This window comes from Sciurus carolinensis, chromosome 4, assembly GCF_902686445.1.
Source record: "Sciurus carolinensis chromosome 4, mSciCar1.2, whole genome shotgun sequence".
Taxonomy (NCBI): domain Eukaryota; kingdom Metazoa; phylum Chordata; class Mammalia; order Rodentia; family Sciuridae; genus Sciurus; species Sciurus carolinensis.
Genome location: NC_062216.1, coordinates 38,189,510 through 38,207,791, shown reverse-complemented (window position 1 = coordinate 38,207,791; position 18,282 = coordinate 38,189,510). Strand labels below are relative to the sequence as shown.

At 37.9% G+C, this 18,282-nt stretch overlaps 1 protein-coding gene and 1 pseudogene across 1 annotated transcript; one reads left to right on the top strand and one right to left on the bottom strand.

Moving 5' to 3' along the window:
• Window positions 1-1,620: 1,620 nt before the first annotated feature.
• Window positions 1,621-2,041, bottom strand: LOC124984018 (40S ribosomal protein S20-like; annotated as a pseudogene).
• Window positions 2,042-4,257: 2,216 nt separating this feature from the next.
• Window positions 4,258-17,286, top strand: Ccdc110 (coiled-coil domain containing 110). Its single transcript, XM_047549654.1, has 7 exons — window positions 4,258-4,350; window positions 4,697-4,823; window positions 12,557-12,612; window positions 12,900-12,965; window positions 13,903-14,013; window positions 14,794-16,921; window positions 17,237-17,286. Exons 1-7 carry the CDS (start codon window positions 4,258-4,260, stop codon window positions 17,284-17,286), a joined length of 2,631 nt encoding a protein of 876 aa, XP_047405610.1.
• The last annotated feature ends 996 nt before the right edge of the window (window positions 17,287-18,282 follow it).

Genomic DNA, 18,282 nt, shown 5'->3' with positions numbered 1-18,282 from the left:
GGAGTGCTGAGTTCAAGTAGAACAGGGGGGAGGGGACAGTACAGCACACAGGAAGTAGGACTTTGCTCAGATAAGTGACTCTGTAATGGACAATGAATGTCATGATTCTCATTGTTGGCAAAGGAGTTGTAAACATGGAAAGAGAAAACTTAGAGTTGTGGTGTTGGATTGGAATTGAAAGTGTCATGAGTTTATGACTCCCTTTATATACAGAGAGGGAAATCAATATGGATGTAAATGTGTTTGTGTGTATGAATGCATGTGTACACTTCTATACAAATACAAACCTTCATTAGCTCTAGTCACTAAGATGGCCTGCGAGCAGTTATACCCCAACAGCACCCTTAGCGCTCATATCGTAGCTCCTAAAACCATTCTCCCTTAAACTGAGACTCCTTGGAGAAATGGCTGATCACAAGGCTAGGACAGGAAAAATATAACTGAGGCTGGGATGTCTGGTTGTGTCAATGAAATAAAGAAATGCTTCAGCAGTGAAGGAGATATGTCGAAAGTATACAGAAGTCTGCTGTAGAAAAACGGTCCCTAGCCAAATCAGGAAAGTTTGAACAATATAAATAATGTGAGTAGAAGAAGATAATCCATCAGAACCTACTGAATAACAGGAAACTTGAATCCATACAGATAAATATAAGTAAATTAACAATTTAAAAGTTGATGATAGGGCTGGGATTGTAACTCAGTGGTAGAGCACTCGCCTGGCATGTGTGAGGCACTGGGTTCGATTCTTGGCACCACATATAAATAAATAAAAATAAAGATCCATCTATAACTTAAAAAAAAGCTTTCTTTAAAAAAAGTAGATGATAAAGGGGATATTTACATAAAGTCTCTCCCTACAAAATACTTATTAATTACAAAGGAAGAAACAAAAGTAACTTTACCAGAGAATCTTGGCAGACACTTAGTAAAGTCATCAAATGAACATCATCACTGAGACAAAACACAAATTAGACAACATATTCTCCTGCTATCTCTTTTAAAGACACCTCTTTTCCTGATATGTGAACTAGGAGAGTTGAATCTCTTTAAATAAGAAAGATCTACCAGAAAAAAAAAAAAAAAAATTTCAACAATGGTATGGAATCTGTCTCATCTGTGGGGTCTAGGGCTGCAGCTCCCTATGGAACTTCCTTAACTTCTGTTCCCATGGGAAGAGGAGCCTTCACATGGATTTTTACTAATCCTCACAATTGGTCTTCTGTCCTACAAGCAGGTAAACTGATGCTCAAGGAGGCCAACTAATTAAGTCACTGTTATAAGTTGGCAAGCCACTGTTAGCCACCGAATTCGGAATAGAGGGAATTTCAAGTATAAGTTGTGACAGGTGCCAAAAGCTTTAAGTGGCATGAGTAATCAGATAAGATTTTCTTTGCTTTTCACAAATGCTGTAAAATGCCTTCCAAAATGCTGAACCCACCACTCATTCCCATTTTTTAGAAACATGCTAATTCTCTTTACCAATTCCAGATTCTCCTATGGTCACCAAATTCCATTGTTCTTGTGAGGCCCTTAACAAGGGGTCTTTTCTGAGGTGTGCCATGTGCCATTCTTTTTTTTTTTTTTTTAACAACTGATAATCAATTTATTAAAACAGTTGACTTAGGCATCACCAATGGTGACTTCGACCTCCACTCCTGGCTCAATACTGATGGAAGTAATCTGCTTAACAATCTCAGAAGGACTGTGCAAATCGATGAGTTGCTTGTGGATTCTCATCTGGAAACGATCCCTCCTTGGAACCTTCACCACAAGGTGTTTTTCTTGTAGTGATTCTCAAAGTCTTAGTAAGCATGCGAACAGGTCCTTTCACTTTGAGATTCTTCTCCTTTGCGCCTCTGATCAAGTCAGCACACACTTTCTCGAGCGATTTCACGTTGCAGCTGGTGAGGGTGATTCTAATTCGATGAATCGCCACCTCTGGTTCCACGGGTGTCTTTCCGGTGTCTTTAAATGCCATGGCTGCTGTGCGGCTTCCTGACCGACTTGTTCCTCAGCTAGAGAGAACAGCGGTGAGTCAGCAGCAGAAGCAGGCGGCACAGGGCTCTGCTGCACCCTTAACCGCGTCGCTCTCAAAAAGCTGAGGTGTGCCATTCTGATGGTAGGCATCTTCATTATTTAAAAGATTTTTCTGAATTTGTTATAACTTAGATGGACTTTTGATATATTAATCACAATAATTTTCTGACAAATTAATGGGATTTTGTTCTAAATGATTTCACATACAAAAGAGAAATGAGTTGGATCACCAAGAGGCACATTGACCTAACACCTAAATAAACTGTCCTTCTTACTATTGAGCCACTTTTCTGACTGATTGAGATGTATCTTAAAATTAAAGTAAGTCTCTATTGAGGTAAATGCGTTGTCTAATTTTGCAAGAACTATCATCTGTTTTTTCCATTTTATACTATCTGGTATGACTGAGCCTTCTTATTTAAATCCAGACATTTAATTTCAATATATTTTTGTATAATAATCAATATACATTTGCCATCTGTTTTAGTCAGGTTTTTCAGTGCTGTGACCGAAAGATCTGACGAGAGCAATTAGAGGAGAAAGCGTTTATTCTGGCGCTTATGATTTCAGAGGTCTCAGTCCATAGATGGCCAACTATGGGCTGAGGTAAGGCAAAACATCATGGCGGAAGAATATGGTGGAAGAGAGCAACTCAGGACAAACAAGAGGAAGCAGAGAGCTCTACTCATGAAGAACAAAATATATAACTCAAAGGCAAACCCCCAGGGACCCTCCTCCTCCAGTCACCCAACCGGCCTACAGTTACCACCCAGTTAAACCCTATCAGGGGATTAATGCACTGATTAGATTAAGAATCCCATAACCCAATCATTTCACCTCTAAACTTTCTTGCATTGACTCATATTTTTTGGAGGATACCTAATAACCAAACCATAACACCATCATAATCTACAAATACACATAGGTAAAATGGAGTTATTACAGAATATCAAATATGCCATTTATCATATTACTAGAAGTTAACACGTATAAGTGAATAAAATATAATAATTTGTTACAGAAAATTCATTAACATAAAGATTAAAAATTTAAAAGGTAGTGACTTTTTTATTTAGCCTTTTATTGGTGCATTATAGTTGTATTTTATGATGGGATTTGTTGATACACATTCATACATGCATGCAATATAATTTGGCCAATATCACCCCCCAACACTTCCCCCTTCCCTCCCTTCCTCCCACCCCCCTAGTCCCTTTCCTCTACTAATCTCCCTTTGATTGTCATAAGATCCCTGCCCCACAACTTTTTTCCCCCTTTTTCCTCTCTAGCTTCCACATATGATAAAACATGCAACTCTTGACCTTCTGAGTTTGGCTTATTTTGCTTAACATAATGGTTCTAGTTCCATCCATTTTCCTGCAACTGACAAAATTTCATTTTTCTTTATGGCTAAATAAAACTCCATTGCATATATATGCCACATTTTCTTTATCCATTCACCCATTGAAGGACACCTAGACTGGTTCCATAGTTTGATTATTGTGAATTGTGCTGCTATAAACATGGGAATTTAATGGCATTCTCCTTTGTTTAGTGTAGTAATTTAACAGAGACATTAAAGTTCTCAAAATTATAATGTATTAAAATTGTCTACAATACTGTAAATTGACAAATCTTCTAGAAACCATTCTGTAGGAAACAAGAAATTAAAGCAAATGAACATTGAAACTATCATAAAATTATCATAAAACAGCCACAAAAGCAAGCCATACGTTAATTATTTAACAAATTATTATATCACAGTGACTTTAAATTCCTTATGATTCCGATTTAAAATTTGAATTTTCAATGACTATATTCTATGTGTAGTGATTGATATTGCAAAATAAATAATATATATTAATTTAAAACTTTTAAAGATCTAATGCTGCTCAAATCCCTAAACGCTGAGGCCACGCTGATGGATGGGTGGAAATAAGAGGAATAAAACTATAAAACAATTAATGGGTGATAAGGAAAAAGTAAAAGAGGTGAACATCTGTCCCCAAATGTCCCCCCCTTCTCCACACAGCTTTGGTCCAACAGGCCTGAAGTCCGCCTATGATCCAAACCAAGATCTGATTAGCATGGAGGATGCGGGAGAAAATGCCCAAGTGGGACTGTACTCCGGATTTGGGAGGGCAAAGCAAAGGACAGGTCCTTCCCATCTCGCAGCTGCCCTGAGCTGAAACGTGACCCACCTCCTCTCGCGGCAAAGGGATGGGGGTGGGGCGCCGCCTCCCGGTCACCCCGTTACCAGGCAACGGGATGCCCCAACGTGAAGCCACTGAGCGGAATGTGTGGGGCAAGGCAGTTGGTGGAGAGATCTTGAGTAGCAGAAATGAGCCCCGGTAAGAAGCGTCCACGGGGTTGCTCCTCTAGGGGGACCGTGGGAAGTGGAGGGTAGCAGAGCGCGCCTGGGTCCCTTCACCCCTAAGCCACGGGGATTTCCCGGGTTGTCTGGAGTGGGGATCTTCTTGATTAGCCACACATACCCTGCTCAGCCCCAGAAAAGCACCTGCCTCCCTCCCTGTCTCGGCTGCGTGATTGCAGCGCCCTCCGGTGGCCGCAGGGGGCGTGGACCACCCGGCTCTCCAAGCCTTGCCTCCCCAGCTGCTAGGGCTCCTGATCCACTCCGCTCCTCCTAACTGAAACAAAGACCTTGCTGGGTTCTGTTACAGAAAAGCATGCCGAGGAAGAGGACGAGGTCGACTCCGTTCTCCTTTCAGCGTCCAAGATCCTAAATTCCTCCGAGTGGGTAAAGGAAAGTGGTGGTAGTGAAACAGGTAAAATCTTCCTGGCAATGATGCTGCTTCTGTACTGCATTCAGACAACGGGCACACTAAGTCCACTGGCCCAACAGATGTGCTTTAGTAACTATTATGATAGTAACGGTAGCCAGAGACCACCCTACCACGTAAATGTATCCATTCATTCAATCCTCACAACAGTCCTGTGAAATAGGTACTATCGCTCTCCCCATTTTACAAATGAAGAAACAGACCCAGAGAGGTTAACTCCCCAAGGTCACACAGGTAACAAAGGATAGTCAGGATTCAGCAGGTTGTCTCCAGATTACAGGTCTTCACCTCCACTCTGTACTATACTTCATCTCTAGATGACAAAGATACTTTTTTTTTAAGGAAAATACTTTTCACAGTAAATATTTGAGGACTACAGGTTATTTGGGGAGGATGTTTGAATAAGAGCAAATGGCTACAGTTTTCAAACTTCACCGTGAACCATGAAAAAGGTGTGTATATATCCAGGTAAGGAATCTGAGGACACTGAGGCTGGAGTCTGATTTCCTGGAGAGAAGCCCACAGTGATTCTGTACCTCCAAAAGTGGCCTGGTGTTCAGTGAGACATGCCAGGGAAGGAGCAGAGTGCATGAGCAGAGATGGTACCTAGACTGATGGGCAAGGTGAGGACCCCAGATGTTCATAGCTCACGTGTACCATATGGGCAATCCAGATGCAAAGAAGTGCCCAAATAGAAGCTTGATATTGCACAAGATTTCTGCACCTTCACAAATCCAGAACCTTCACAAATGCCTTCGCAAGGTCCCTGAAAGAAAAGGCCAGAGCAGCTAATCTCAGTAGATGAAAGACAACCGAATACTCAGTCACCACCAAGAGGAGAAACATCTCAGTGGGGGCCAGCAAGACCAATCCTCTCTCTGCTCCTCTTCCCACCCTCCTCCATCCATGAGACTCCAGGCTTCCTTGTACAACCCGAAGGGATAAAGGGGACAGGGGAAAAAGAATCCTCCTCACAAAGAACTTAGACATTAAACTGGCCCAGTATTTTACCTCCAAGAGACCATTTAAGGTTGAAGAGATGTGGAGATACTTCAATTTGGCAAGAACATATGTTGTCTAAAGTGCTGGAGGAAAATGCCAATATTTATAGAAAATGGAGTTACTTGCAAAACAGCCCATATACCTGTTTACGTGCTACGGTCTTTCTTCCTATAGTATAGAGTTTACAAGTGCAGGGAATGCACAGGACAGGTACTCAGTAAATGCTAGGTATCCCAAATCGGGTACTGCCAAGGATGGTAGGATTTACTACAACTGAAGGCAAATTAGGAGGTGTGACTTTGGGTCCTCTTTCTGTTCTGTCTACACTTCACTGTCACCAAGTGATCCATTCTGAGTACTAACCAAAAGAATATTTACCTGATTTGCCTTAATGGTGATAATTATTTGTACAAATAACAACAATTAGCTCACATAATTAACCTTGGATTTATAAAAATGAGTATGTAAGAAATACTCTTGAACTTCAGAATGACCAACATGTTTTCTTCTAGCACCCTGTCCTACCCAAGCCTTCATTCATTTTGTTTGTCTACCAAACAAAATTTCTGACCTCCTGCTTTGTATCCAGGACTGTTCTACCTGTTAGGGATCCAAGCGTGAATGCCACCTATAAGACCCCTGCCCAGATGAAGCTTACCTTCCAGTGGGGGAACAGACAGATACAGGATATCACATGCACAAGGGGAGTAAATCTTATGGAGAAAAGTAAGGTAGAGAAGGAGGTGTGGAAGATGTAGAACGTCAGAGGCTGGTGGGGAGTGTGCAATTTTAAATAAGGCAGGTGATAGGAGAAGACTCCTCTCAGCAGGTCACATCTGATAGAAAGCCAGAGGAGGCAAAGAAGAAATCACTGCAGATTTCTAGGGAAAGAGCCAGCAACTGCCACAGTCTGAGTCTGGAGAATGCCTGGTGTCAGGGAGGAACAACACCTGAGACAGAAGACTGAATGTGGGGGAGGGGTTCAGAGGAGAAACGGGTGGGGAGTTTGTAGGATGTAAGGATTTGGATTTCATTCTGAGCAAAATGAGAAGCATTAGAGGTTCTGAGCAGTCTTCCTTCTCCATCTTAACTAGAAAATTTAAATTTATGGAATCATCATTATATCACCTGTGCAATGATTAGACTAAAACTTCTGAGCATTTATGACATTGTGTACTGGATGTAAAGGCTTTACCTCCAAACTTGCCTTGAGTTATCCCTCACCTTGTGTGTGGCAAAGCCAGGACTCAAATCCAGGCAACCCAATTCCATAGTTCCTATCTCTCATGGTTGTACAGAATGTGGCACAACTCATGGGTCTCCTAAAACAAGTACTTGAACTGTCATAGCAAACCTGGTATTTGAACCTGAGGATTACAAATCTTTGAAGCTGAGAGTCATTGCCATGTTGCATTTTAAAAACTCATTTGCTCTCCTTTATCCTTTAGCCAGAGGTGTGCCCTTAATACTTTCTGCAAACATTAAGTATGACATAACTTTCTGCAGCCTTACAATAAATCCCTTTATGTTCACATTAATTACCTCAAAATTCATTCCACCTTTTTTTTACTTTTGACATTTAAATATGAAATAGCTAGAGAATTTAAGTTGAATATAATATGAATATTTCTTATATAGTCTATAGACAATAAGCTTCTTGAGAGATGGGACCTATCTTCCACCTCATCTAAATCCCTCCCAATACCATACATTCAGCAAGAACTTAATAAATAGTGATATGTGATTATGTGCTCTTTCCTGTGGTTCTTTGATATTATCCCTTCCAATTTTAGAATCACATAGTTCTGTGTTGCTCTTTATTGCTGAATTTTAAAATTACCTTTCCACTGGGAATAAGTAGCTGCCAAAGCCTCTGAAACTCATAAGAAAAACAAAGGGTATTTTAATAGTTTTAAAAATAGGTGAATCTAACTCCCAGCCTACTCTGCCTGTACTGCATCATCTGAACATTGCTAGAGAAAAACAACTCACTTTTGAGTCATAACATGAATCTAAAAGGAGCATTCAGTGCTATTTGGTAAACTTAACTTTATTGCCCCCAACACATTCTTTTTCAAACCTTCTCTCTCCAAGATAGTCATTGCACTCCTCTTGTTCTCAAATCCCCAATTCCTCTTTCTACCACCTGGAAACTCATAACATGGTCTTATGCTATGTGAGCAAAGTAGAAGTCATCAGATCAAAACTCCCTCACCCTCCACCTTCACATTAGTTACCTACCTGCTTGGGTACCTCTATGCTCTACCTACCCCCGCTTCAATGAGAGAACTCTACCCACTTAATCAAAGGCTAATTCATCAGGACCCCATCTCTTCTGGAATTCTAAAGTACTTAGCTGACTGAAATTGCTGAACAATGAACCACTAAAACATGAAACAACACCCTCCCTAAAAACAAAACAAAACAAAACAAAAAGCTGATCATGAAATTATAAAAAGCCTTCTAGACTTTCAGTGAGAGATTTTAGAGTGAAGAAAGATGCCAGATCTTCCTTCCCAAAAGCCAAATGATATGAACTAAAAAGTGCTAGAAAAAGAGCAAAATTTCACCAGCAGCACCAGGAGAAGGAAGGAGGCACTCCCTTAGGTCATAAGATAGGAAAGTGGAGGCCCAAATTAAAAACAGAAGGTCCAGGTAAGCCAAACCATTTCCTAGCTCCTGATTCTGCCCCTGATTTGTAGAAGCAATAAAGCAAGTCAAAATCCTGAGAATACTCATTAATGCCCGCAACCCATATGTGAATTAAAAAAGAGAAAACATCTGTACATTTCTGTAGGTTAGGATTCATATGGGTAGAGTGGAGCAACTTCTGGAGATAGATGGGTAAACCTGGAGGTTGATTAATAAATAGGCGTTTACTATGAGGAATGGAGAGGTTCTGGGTAGATCTGCCACTAGCCTATGGAATGGCTTTGTGTGGATTTTAAAGAGGTCCATCCTCTTCCAAGTGGATCCAATCCACCTGGGGTGCTGGTTAGTTGAGTAGAACAGAGCATGGAATGGATTTCAGCCCCACATAACCTTGTGGCAAGGAGCCCTTGTCCAGTGAACAACCTTTACATTCATACATGGTAATCCCAGTTCCAGGTCTCTAAATTGAGAGAATGGGCCAAGTCAACAGAAAATTTCCTCAAGGAAGGTGTATCCTTTCACTTATAATTTCTAACCAGTCTCAGGAAACATCACCAAAAGTATCACCAAAGAGGTCACATCCTCCAACAAGTCTGTCAATACTATTCCAAAAGATTTTTCCTTCTCCAGACAGATACATCCAATTTTAACCCTGTCCCTGAATCTATATCTCAGAGGGATAGACTTATTGGGGGTCAGGGAAGGATGTAAAAAAATATTAGAAAACATGTAAAATACCGTTCAAAGAAAACAAATTCTGAACAGGGTTGATCAGGTTAAATATAAGCCATATGACAAGAAGCAGCTGGTAACTATGTAATTATACTGTGGCCAAAAATGGAGGAAGAGATGGAGGATAGAAAATATAAAGAGAAGCAATGTATAAACCCTACTGTGTTTTCTTAAAATTTTTTTCTTTACTATGTCACTTCACTGAGTCTATAGATTTCTTTTGAACCCTATTTCTTCCTTGGTTTTAGCAAAACGAATCCTATATTTAGCTTTGAACTTACAAGTTCTTCTAATAGAATAGGGTGGGTATTGCTGCAGGTACAAGAAGATGTAATTTTGAATAGCAATACTATTAAGAATAAAGAGGAAGGGGCTGGGGATACAGCTCAGTTGAACAGTGCTTGCCTCACATGCACAAGGCCCTGGGTTCAATCCCTAGTACCACCAAAAAAAAAAAGAAAAAATTAATAAAGAGAGAGAAAGGCTAAAAACATTTCCAAGAATAATATCCTATCTTTGTATTTAAATAGTTTTATGAGGACTATGGTTACAGAACAGAATTAAACATCATAAAACTTCACTGTGAAAATAATATAAATAGCAAATATGAAAAGTGGGGAGTAGATGTAGAAGAAATTATAATGCTAGTTTTCTCATTTTTCTTGTGGGGGAGCAAATCAACACTGACCACAACAGAAATGTATGTTTTAAAACCTTGAACAGGGGCTGGGGAGATAGCTCAGTCGGTAGAGTGACAAGGCCCTGGGTTCGATCCCTAGCACCCCCCCCAAAAAACCTTGAACATTCCAGTACTGCAATATATATAATCAGAAAAATGAGAGAGTACACTCTATTTATGTTGGTCTATCAAAATGTGTAAATGCATTCTACTGTCATGTACAACTAATTAGAACAAGTAAAATTTAAAACTTTTTAAAAAACGATGAAGATTCCAACCTCTTATTCTTCTTCATGATATATTTTTTTGGAAAAATATTTTTATCTTTTAATTGAAACACAGTATTTATGTTTATGGGGTACAGTTCAGTACATGTATATACACAATGTGTAATGATTAGCTCGGGGTGACTGGCACAGCCATTACTTCAGTAGCATGTGTAATAATGATCCTGTTGTTCTAAACTACATTTATTTTTTCCACATATAAGCATAGAGAGCCCAGTAAAGGATAAGTACTCAGAATTAATAATGTTAGTTCTGGATGGTGGGATTCTACATAATATCTTCTTTTTGATTTGCATGACCTATTTGGATTCATTAGAAGAAGATACTTTTGTAAATAAAAACTTTGAAATGCCTTCCTGCCTCCATCCCAGCCTTACTTCAGTTTTATTTTTTTGCCATTTTATTCCCAGTGAGATGCAGAGCTAAGTAAGATCCTGGTAAACACACTGTCCCTTCTGTCTCCTCCTAAAGGTGGCATTCTGCAATGGGTCACACACATCTCTAGGTTCCCAACCAGTGTTGCTCTATCAGTTGTGACAGACAGGTGGCAAAGGAGGTATCTGAACTTGGCAACCAGTTTCTACGACACCTAGCAGACTACCAATCCAAAAGAGGTCTCTTAACCAGGCATGGTGGTGCATGCCTGTAATCCCAGTGGCTCACAAGGCTGAGGCAGGAGGATCACAGGTTTGAAGCCAGCCTCAGCAACTTAGCAAGACTATAAGCAACCTAGTAAGATCCTGTATCAAAATAAAAAATAAAAAGGGCTGGAGGGACTGGGGAGATAGCTCAGTTGGTAGAGTGCTTGCCTTGCAAGCACAAGGCCCTGGGTTCAATCCCCAGCACTGCAAAAAAAAAAAAAAAAAAAAAAAAAAAAAAAAGGGCTGGGGATGTGGCTCAGTGGCTAGTGCCCCTGGGTACCAATCCCTGGTACAAAAAAAAAAAAAAAAACTCTTTCAACTGAAAGGGCAGAACTTGTTAGTGAGAAGATTGTTCATTCTTAACTCTCATTTCATTTCATTCAGTTTTTTCACTTTTTTAATTAAAAAAAATTAAAGCAAGTTGCCTAACATATGGTCGAATAGGGATGTATGTCAGGAAATTTGCATATATTACATTGTTTCTCCCCTGTTGCATATCTATAATCTATCTATCTTCTGGGAAGGTGTTGAGTAGGTGATAACTATTCACTATTGTTAAGAGAAGCCTGAGCACTTTGGTTCACTGTTTGTTGGTATTAAAGCACCAAGGAAAACAAAACATAGTCCAACACTGGATAGAACAACACTTGAGTCACAAAGCAAAGAAAGAGTGCAAAATCAGCTTCTGCAGTAGCCACTGAACCCCAATGGCCAGTGAGTCACTGCTGGCAACCAGCGTAGGACAACTGGCCTGCACACACCCCTCTTGTGCTATCTATAGCAGAAGGACCCCATGCTCCCGCTTCAGGGAGATGGTAGTGTATTGGTCAGGGTTGGTCAGTTGTCGTAAGATGCACACACTTGAGCAGAACAAAGGAGTATACATTGGGTCTAAAATGAGGAAAGGTGTCAGGGACTGTGGTGTATGCAAGTAATCCCACTGACTCAAGAGGCAGGAGGATCACAAGTTCAAGGCCAGCCTCAGCACCTTAGGGAGACTCTCAGCAACGGACAAAGATCCTGTCTCAAAATTCAAAATAAAAAGGATTGGGGATATAACTCAGTGGTAAAGCATCCCTGGGTTCAATTTCTAAATAAATAAATAATAAAAGGGGGAAAATATTTCCACACAAAATGATGAGTTTAACATAGACTGTGAGTACTCTGTTGGTAAGAAAGTGTTCCAAACCTAAGGTTCATTCTTGCATGGCTGAGAGGGGACCATGGACTGCGCACGTTGAACTGCCTTTCCCAACAAAAGGAACACATGGGTCTTTCTAATGCTTTGCTTAAGAACAAAGCTCATAGTGTGTTGTTAATCCAACCTGTTCTGCATTATAAAGGGGAAAAAGTCACATTACAATTTTATTAAACTGAAACTTAATACAGTATTTTGCCAAGTATCCCATGACATGAGTATTATTAGTTTGTATTTTTACAAAAGAAATGCAGCTTGTATCTCAAAATCAAAGATATTTGAGCTTTTAAGATCTTTCAAGTTAGGTGCTGCAAGCTAATTTTATTATAAAATTAAAAACACAATACTCAAGTAGGTATTTTAAGTCAAATGAAAATTCTTAAATTTATGACTATCATTATGTGACTATTAAATATTCTCATTATCTCACTGTCTTCCTGTCCAAGAAAGTGAGGAGTTTGCTATCTACTACTGTTGTTTAAAAATAAAATTTAGGAAATCACATTTTTTTCACATTTACTTTTCAGAATATGGCTGCATATCAGAATCTGAAAATCAAATCCAACCACAGTCAGCATTGAAAGTGAGTCAATTTCATTTTATTATCTCCAAAATCCTATGTAAAGGCTGATCTTGTTCTGAATAAATATTTCCCAAATGCTTATTGATTCTTCCACTTTGTCCTCGCAAAAATCTCCATGAAGGAGCACTGGAGAGTTGGCAAAATGACTAAGAATGTGAGTCAACTGACTCTCACGTGATCCCTTCTGATAATGGCGATGTAAAGAAATACAAAAATCAGAACAATCCAAGATTATGTTTAGCAACCTAAAAATATTCAACTTAATACTTGTTTAATTTCATTTTTAGGTCCTTCAACATCAGTTAGAATCATTTCAGGCTCTGCGAATACAGACTTTGCAGAATGTTAGCATGGTATGGTTCTTTTCATCTCTTTATGGGATAGGCTGAGACTTAATATATCTTCCCCATCTCCTAACTATGACCACTAGCCTGTGGATAAACTGATGTAGAATTTAATATACCAGAAGCCATGACGTAGTTCAGGCTCAAAATTTGTTTTGAGAAAACTACATTCTCTCTTTTATACTTGTTATTTGGATATAAGGCAAAAAGAAAAAGCATTTGCTGAGTTTTAAAATGTTACCTATACACAGACAACAAATAGGGATCCTCATTGTATATAAGTCAAACTGGTTTAGGGGGAAAAACATACTCTATTACCTCAAGTAACCAAAAATCCTAGAAATAGCTCACTTCAGGATGGCTTAATTTATATGATCAAGATTCATGTCATTGGGAAAAAGTCTTGCTCCATATCTTGCTTTCCAGGATCGTGAATTCTCAGATACCAAGTGGTGCCAAAAGGGGTGCTAGAAGTTCCAGGACTTTATCCTTCCAGATTTGAGTGGGACAGAGAAGACAGCCATGCTTTGTTCTCTCCCTTAATGACTTACACATCTAATGTTCTTGGACTTAGAGAAACTGCAGAGAAATGGAAGAGAAGACAAACTCTTCTTCAGGGTGACAGAATGTTCCATTCTGTTCAAAGATCTCCCATTTACTAAACAGTGTAAAAAAATAAAACTGAAAATTATTTGAATATAGTTCATAACATTTCACTGATTCACTAAGTTATCTTTCTGATTTTGTAATAACATAATGAAGATAATTTTCTTAAGGCCTCCTTTAGTGACAGAGTTTTACAATAAAGTAAGCAAGCTTATGTTCTCTGTGATGGGAAGAATTTCTATGTATAGAAAATGTAAAAGTATCTTTCAATTATAATATCTATTATTCCATACATTTATAAGTTTATAAATCTAAAATTCTAACATTTTATCTTTTAAAGGTACAGTCTGAAATCAGTGAAATACTGAACAAAAGTATTATTGAAGTAGAAACCCCACAATTTGGATCAGAAAAAAATCTAGCATTCAGTACACGCACTGAAAAGGATTTGGTATGTGATTTATACAGATCTTTCCTACATTTAGGTGCTTCAAAATGTTACTACTAGTTTATCTTCACTTTTACATTCTCCCCTTCACAGGAAGAATGGACTGTCAGAGATGAAAATAAGGAAACTTCTGTCCTGAAGACCTTAAAAGATGTGCGTTTACTTCTGTACTTCCACAGTTTTCCTATTTCTTTTGGAGTCTGTGAGGGATGTTTGAGTTAGTCCAGATACTGAAAGAAAGTAAATTCAAATACAAGGCAGTTTGGATAGCCTCTCTGTGCAATTAGGATTGACCCAATTCTGAATGCCCTAGAGCAACAGCTAAGCAGAGTGACCCTCACCGTGCCCACACTGGTAGAAATCACATTTTTCAGAATAGTCACAACTCTAAAATGATCTAAAACTAGGAATGCAAGCAGAAATAGAAATATTTGTTTTCCTAAAACTCTCATGGCCAGATCTATAACCTTCTCCACCTATTTTTGATGGTCTGTTGAAGGATGTTAAATTTCTATTTCTGAAATTGAAGGGTTCGCCCATGTATCTCATCCCCTCAAGAAATAAGTGCAGTTCTGAACAAATTGAGAAGACCAGAATCACAGGTTAACTGTTGTTAAATTTTCTGGAAAAATACACCATACTTGTTAGGCTTATTTGCTGTATAAAAGTAGATACAATTTTTATTTTGGTTATATAAATAAATCATCCACAAGTTATAATCTTAATTTCTTGGTCATATGGCAAATGACAGTACATTTACAGTGTGCTTTTCATTGTCAACAGCCTGTTGAGAAGCCAGAAGAAATCTTTTCCATAGAAAAAATTCATCATTTTGAGGATTCTAAGACTCGTCATTCAATGGAAGAAAAAGTCAGTAGCAATAATGTTAACGGTCTCTCTCAAAATACAAATATTCCGTCCCAGATACATTTCAAGGACATATTAACTCTTGAGAACTTGAGAACTCCAACAGACAATTCAGTGTCAAACATAATAATTATGAACCCTTCAGAAAATTCTGACATGTTGAAGAATTATAATAATCAGTACAGTTTTCTACCTAAAGCATCACAAAACGAGATATCTCAAGCTGATACAGGCATTCTGGATAAATCCAAAACAGACATGCCTTTTCTGAAGCATGGACTTTGTGAAAATTTAGATGATATTTGCTACTCTATTAGGCAAATGAAGGAAGAGCTTCAAAAGTCACATGATAGGGAACTGGCACTCACAAGTGAACTTCAAACTTTAAAAACCAACCCAAATATTCAAAGAAATGGGAAATATGACCTGTCCCCCATTCACAAGGAAAAAATTGACTTCATTAAGGAGGAAAGCATAGAAAGTAACTTAAATGAAGATATAAAATCAAAGAGAATTTCAGAATTAGAGGTATTAGTAAACAAGTTACTCCCACTCAGGGAAACAGTGTCAAAATTCCATGTGAATTTTTGTAGGAAATGTAAAAAATTATCTAAGAGTGAAATACACAGGGGAAAAAATAATGAGAAAAACAATAAAGGCATTCCTATCACTGGCAAGAATATTACAGATTTAAAATTCCATTCCAGAGTTCCAAGACATACACTTTCCTTCCTTGACCAAACAAAACATGAAATGAGAGGCAAAGAAGGGCAACCATTTGTAGTAAAACACGGATCAGTAATATGTGAAAATGAGAAAACATCTAGAGTCAATTCCGTTACTGAGCAGTGTGTTGCAAAAATTCAGTACTTACAGAATTACCTAAAAGAATCTATGCAGATACAGAAAAAAGTAACAGAACTGGAAAATGAAAATCTAACCCTGAAGGCCAAAATAAAGCCTCTTGTCTTTACCACACAATCTCTGATACAGAAAATTGAAACTTATGAAAAGCAACTGAAGAATTTGGTTGAAGAAAAGAGCACTATTCAGTCCAAATTAATTAAAGCAGAAGAAGATGGCAAAGAATGTCTTAAAGAATTTAAGAAAGTCATTAGCAAATATAATGTTCTCCAAGGCCAAAACAAAATGCTGGAGGAAAAAAATAATCAACTTTCTTTGGAGAAGCAACAAATGATGGAAGTATTCGATCAGCTAAAAAGTAAGGAACACAAAGTTCAAAATGATATGGCCGTTGTCAATAATGAAAATAATCGAATGAGTATAGAAATGGAAGCAATGAAAACAAATATTCTCTTGGTCCAAGATGAAAAAGACATGTTGGAGAAAAAAACATACCAGCTTCTACAAAACAAAAGTTTACTTGAAAATGAGCTAAAAGAAAACCAGCTGGAGATCATGCAACTAAAAGAGAAGGAAAGACTGGCAAAAAGTGAGCAAGAGTCACTTCTTCAAATCATAGAAACAGTTAAAAATGAAAAACTGAATCTTGAAACAATACTACAAGACTCTACAGCTGCTAGACAAATGATGGAAAGAAAAATTGAGAATATTCAAGCCTACCAATCTACTTCAGAAGAGAATTTTCTGAAAGAAATTAAAAATGCAAAATCAGAAGCAAGTATTTATAAAAACAGCTTGTCAGAAATCAGCAAAGAATGTGAAATGCTATCAAAAATGGTAGTGGAAATTAAGACAGATAATCAGATTCTGAAAGAAGAACTCAAGAAACATACTCAAGAAAACATGAATTTTGAAAACAGCCTCAGTAGACTTACTGAAGACAAAATTCTTTTAGAAAACTATGTAAGAAGTATAGAAAATGAAAGGAATACCTTGGAATTTGAGATGCGGAACCTTCAACGAGAGTATTTGAATTTAAGTGATAAAATTTCTAGTCAGCATCATGACTTAACAAAAAGGACTCACATTTCAAGACGAGAGAAATTCCATTTTGACAACTATGGTACTTATGAAGACACTTCTAGTCCTAGGAATAGGCCTTTAGCTCAAGATTTGAAAGGTATGTATGTTGTGGTAGATTAGTAAAAACATGTCAAGAGTCTTTTAGCCTATTAGGCCCTAACAGAATACAGAAATAAGAAGGAAACTTTAAGATGAATACAATTTAGTTTTGTAACATTCATAACCAATTTACTATATATAATGGAATTATTTGGGAATTTTGTGTTTTCAATAAAATTCACATTTTATTTATATTATTCATATACATTGAATATGCAAAAAGAATCTTTGGGCAGAGAGCAAGAGTTTTAAAATTATTATTCTGAAGTATATTTAGCTTTCCCATTTTTAAAAAATGCTCTTTTTCTTCCAGGAATTCCAAGTAAACTGTATCAAATGCTTCCATCCAAGATATGTAAATAAATTTCTAAAAATCAATGTTTCAAATACTCTTGTCCAAATACTTTTTTCCCACAGAATACTCTTAAATTCACTTTTACATATGATTATAATTACCTTTTAATTGATTACACTAGTTTTTAAAATCAGAATTTGTCAAGAACTGTGAATAATCTGAGATTTTACCCAATTAGTGAGCTAATGTTAGCCTGCCACAATTTTATGGAGTCTAGTGAAAGACATGAAACTCCTGGATCAGAGATAAAGGATAGGTTTGTTACAATGAAAGCAGTGGCTAGAATATTGACAGTTTTGCATCATTTCTCCAAGGCTTACTTCCTGAAGAGAACCACAAAGTGGGCTCCATTATTGGAGTGAAACCCTGAGTTTATGGAAGCCAAATCTTTTATAGTGTGCAGCAAGCCTGCTCTTTGCTCTAGATGGAAACACTACCTTTATTTTGTTGAGAGTAAGATTCCTAACTTGTCTCCAAAGGAAATACAAGCTCTAGCTTCCAAAGCTGTAGCAAAACTGCCCTTTGCTCCAGAGAACAACACTCACTATCTTGTCTTCCAGGACTATAGTCTATACAATTCCTTGTTGGATTTTGTCAAATGTTTTTTTCTGCATTTATTGCATTTATTGAAGTGTTTTTCCTCCCTTAACTTATTAAAGGGTAAATTAAATTAATTTTGAAGCATTACACCAACCTTGCATTCCTGGATCAAGCCCCACAAGGTCATTTTGTATCATTCTTTTTTTTTTTTTTTTTTTTTTTTTTGCGGTACCGGGAATCGAACTCAGAGCCTTGTGCTTGCGAGGCAAGCACTCTACCAGCTGAGCTATCTCCCCAGCCCTACTGTAGCATTCTTTTAATGTATATTTCTGGATTTGTTTTGATAATATTAATCCTTTTGTTAAGAATTTCTGCTTATAAACTGGGGATATAGTTCAGTTGGTAGAGTACTTGCCTCGCATGCACCCTGGGTTCAATCCCCAGTACTAAAAAAAAAAAAAAAA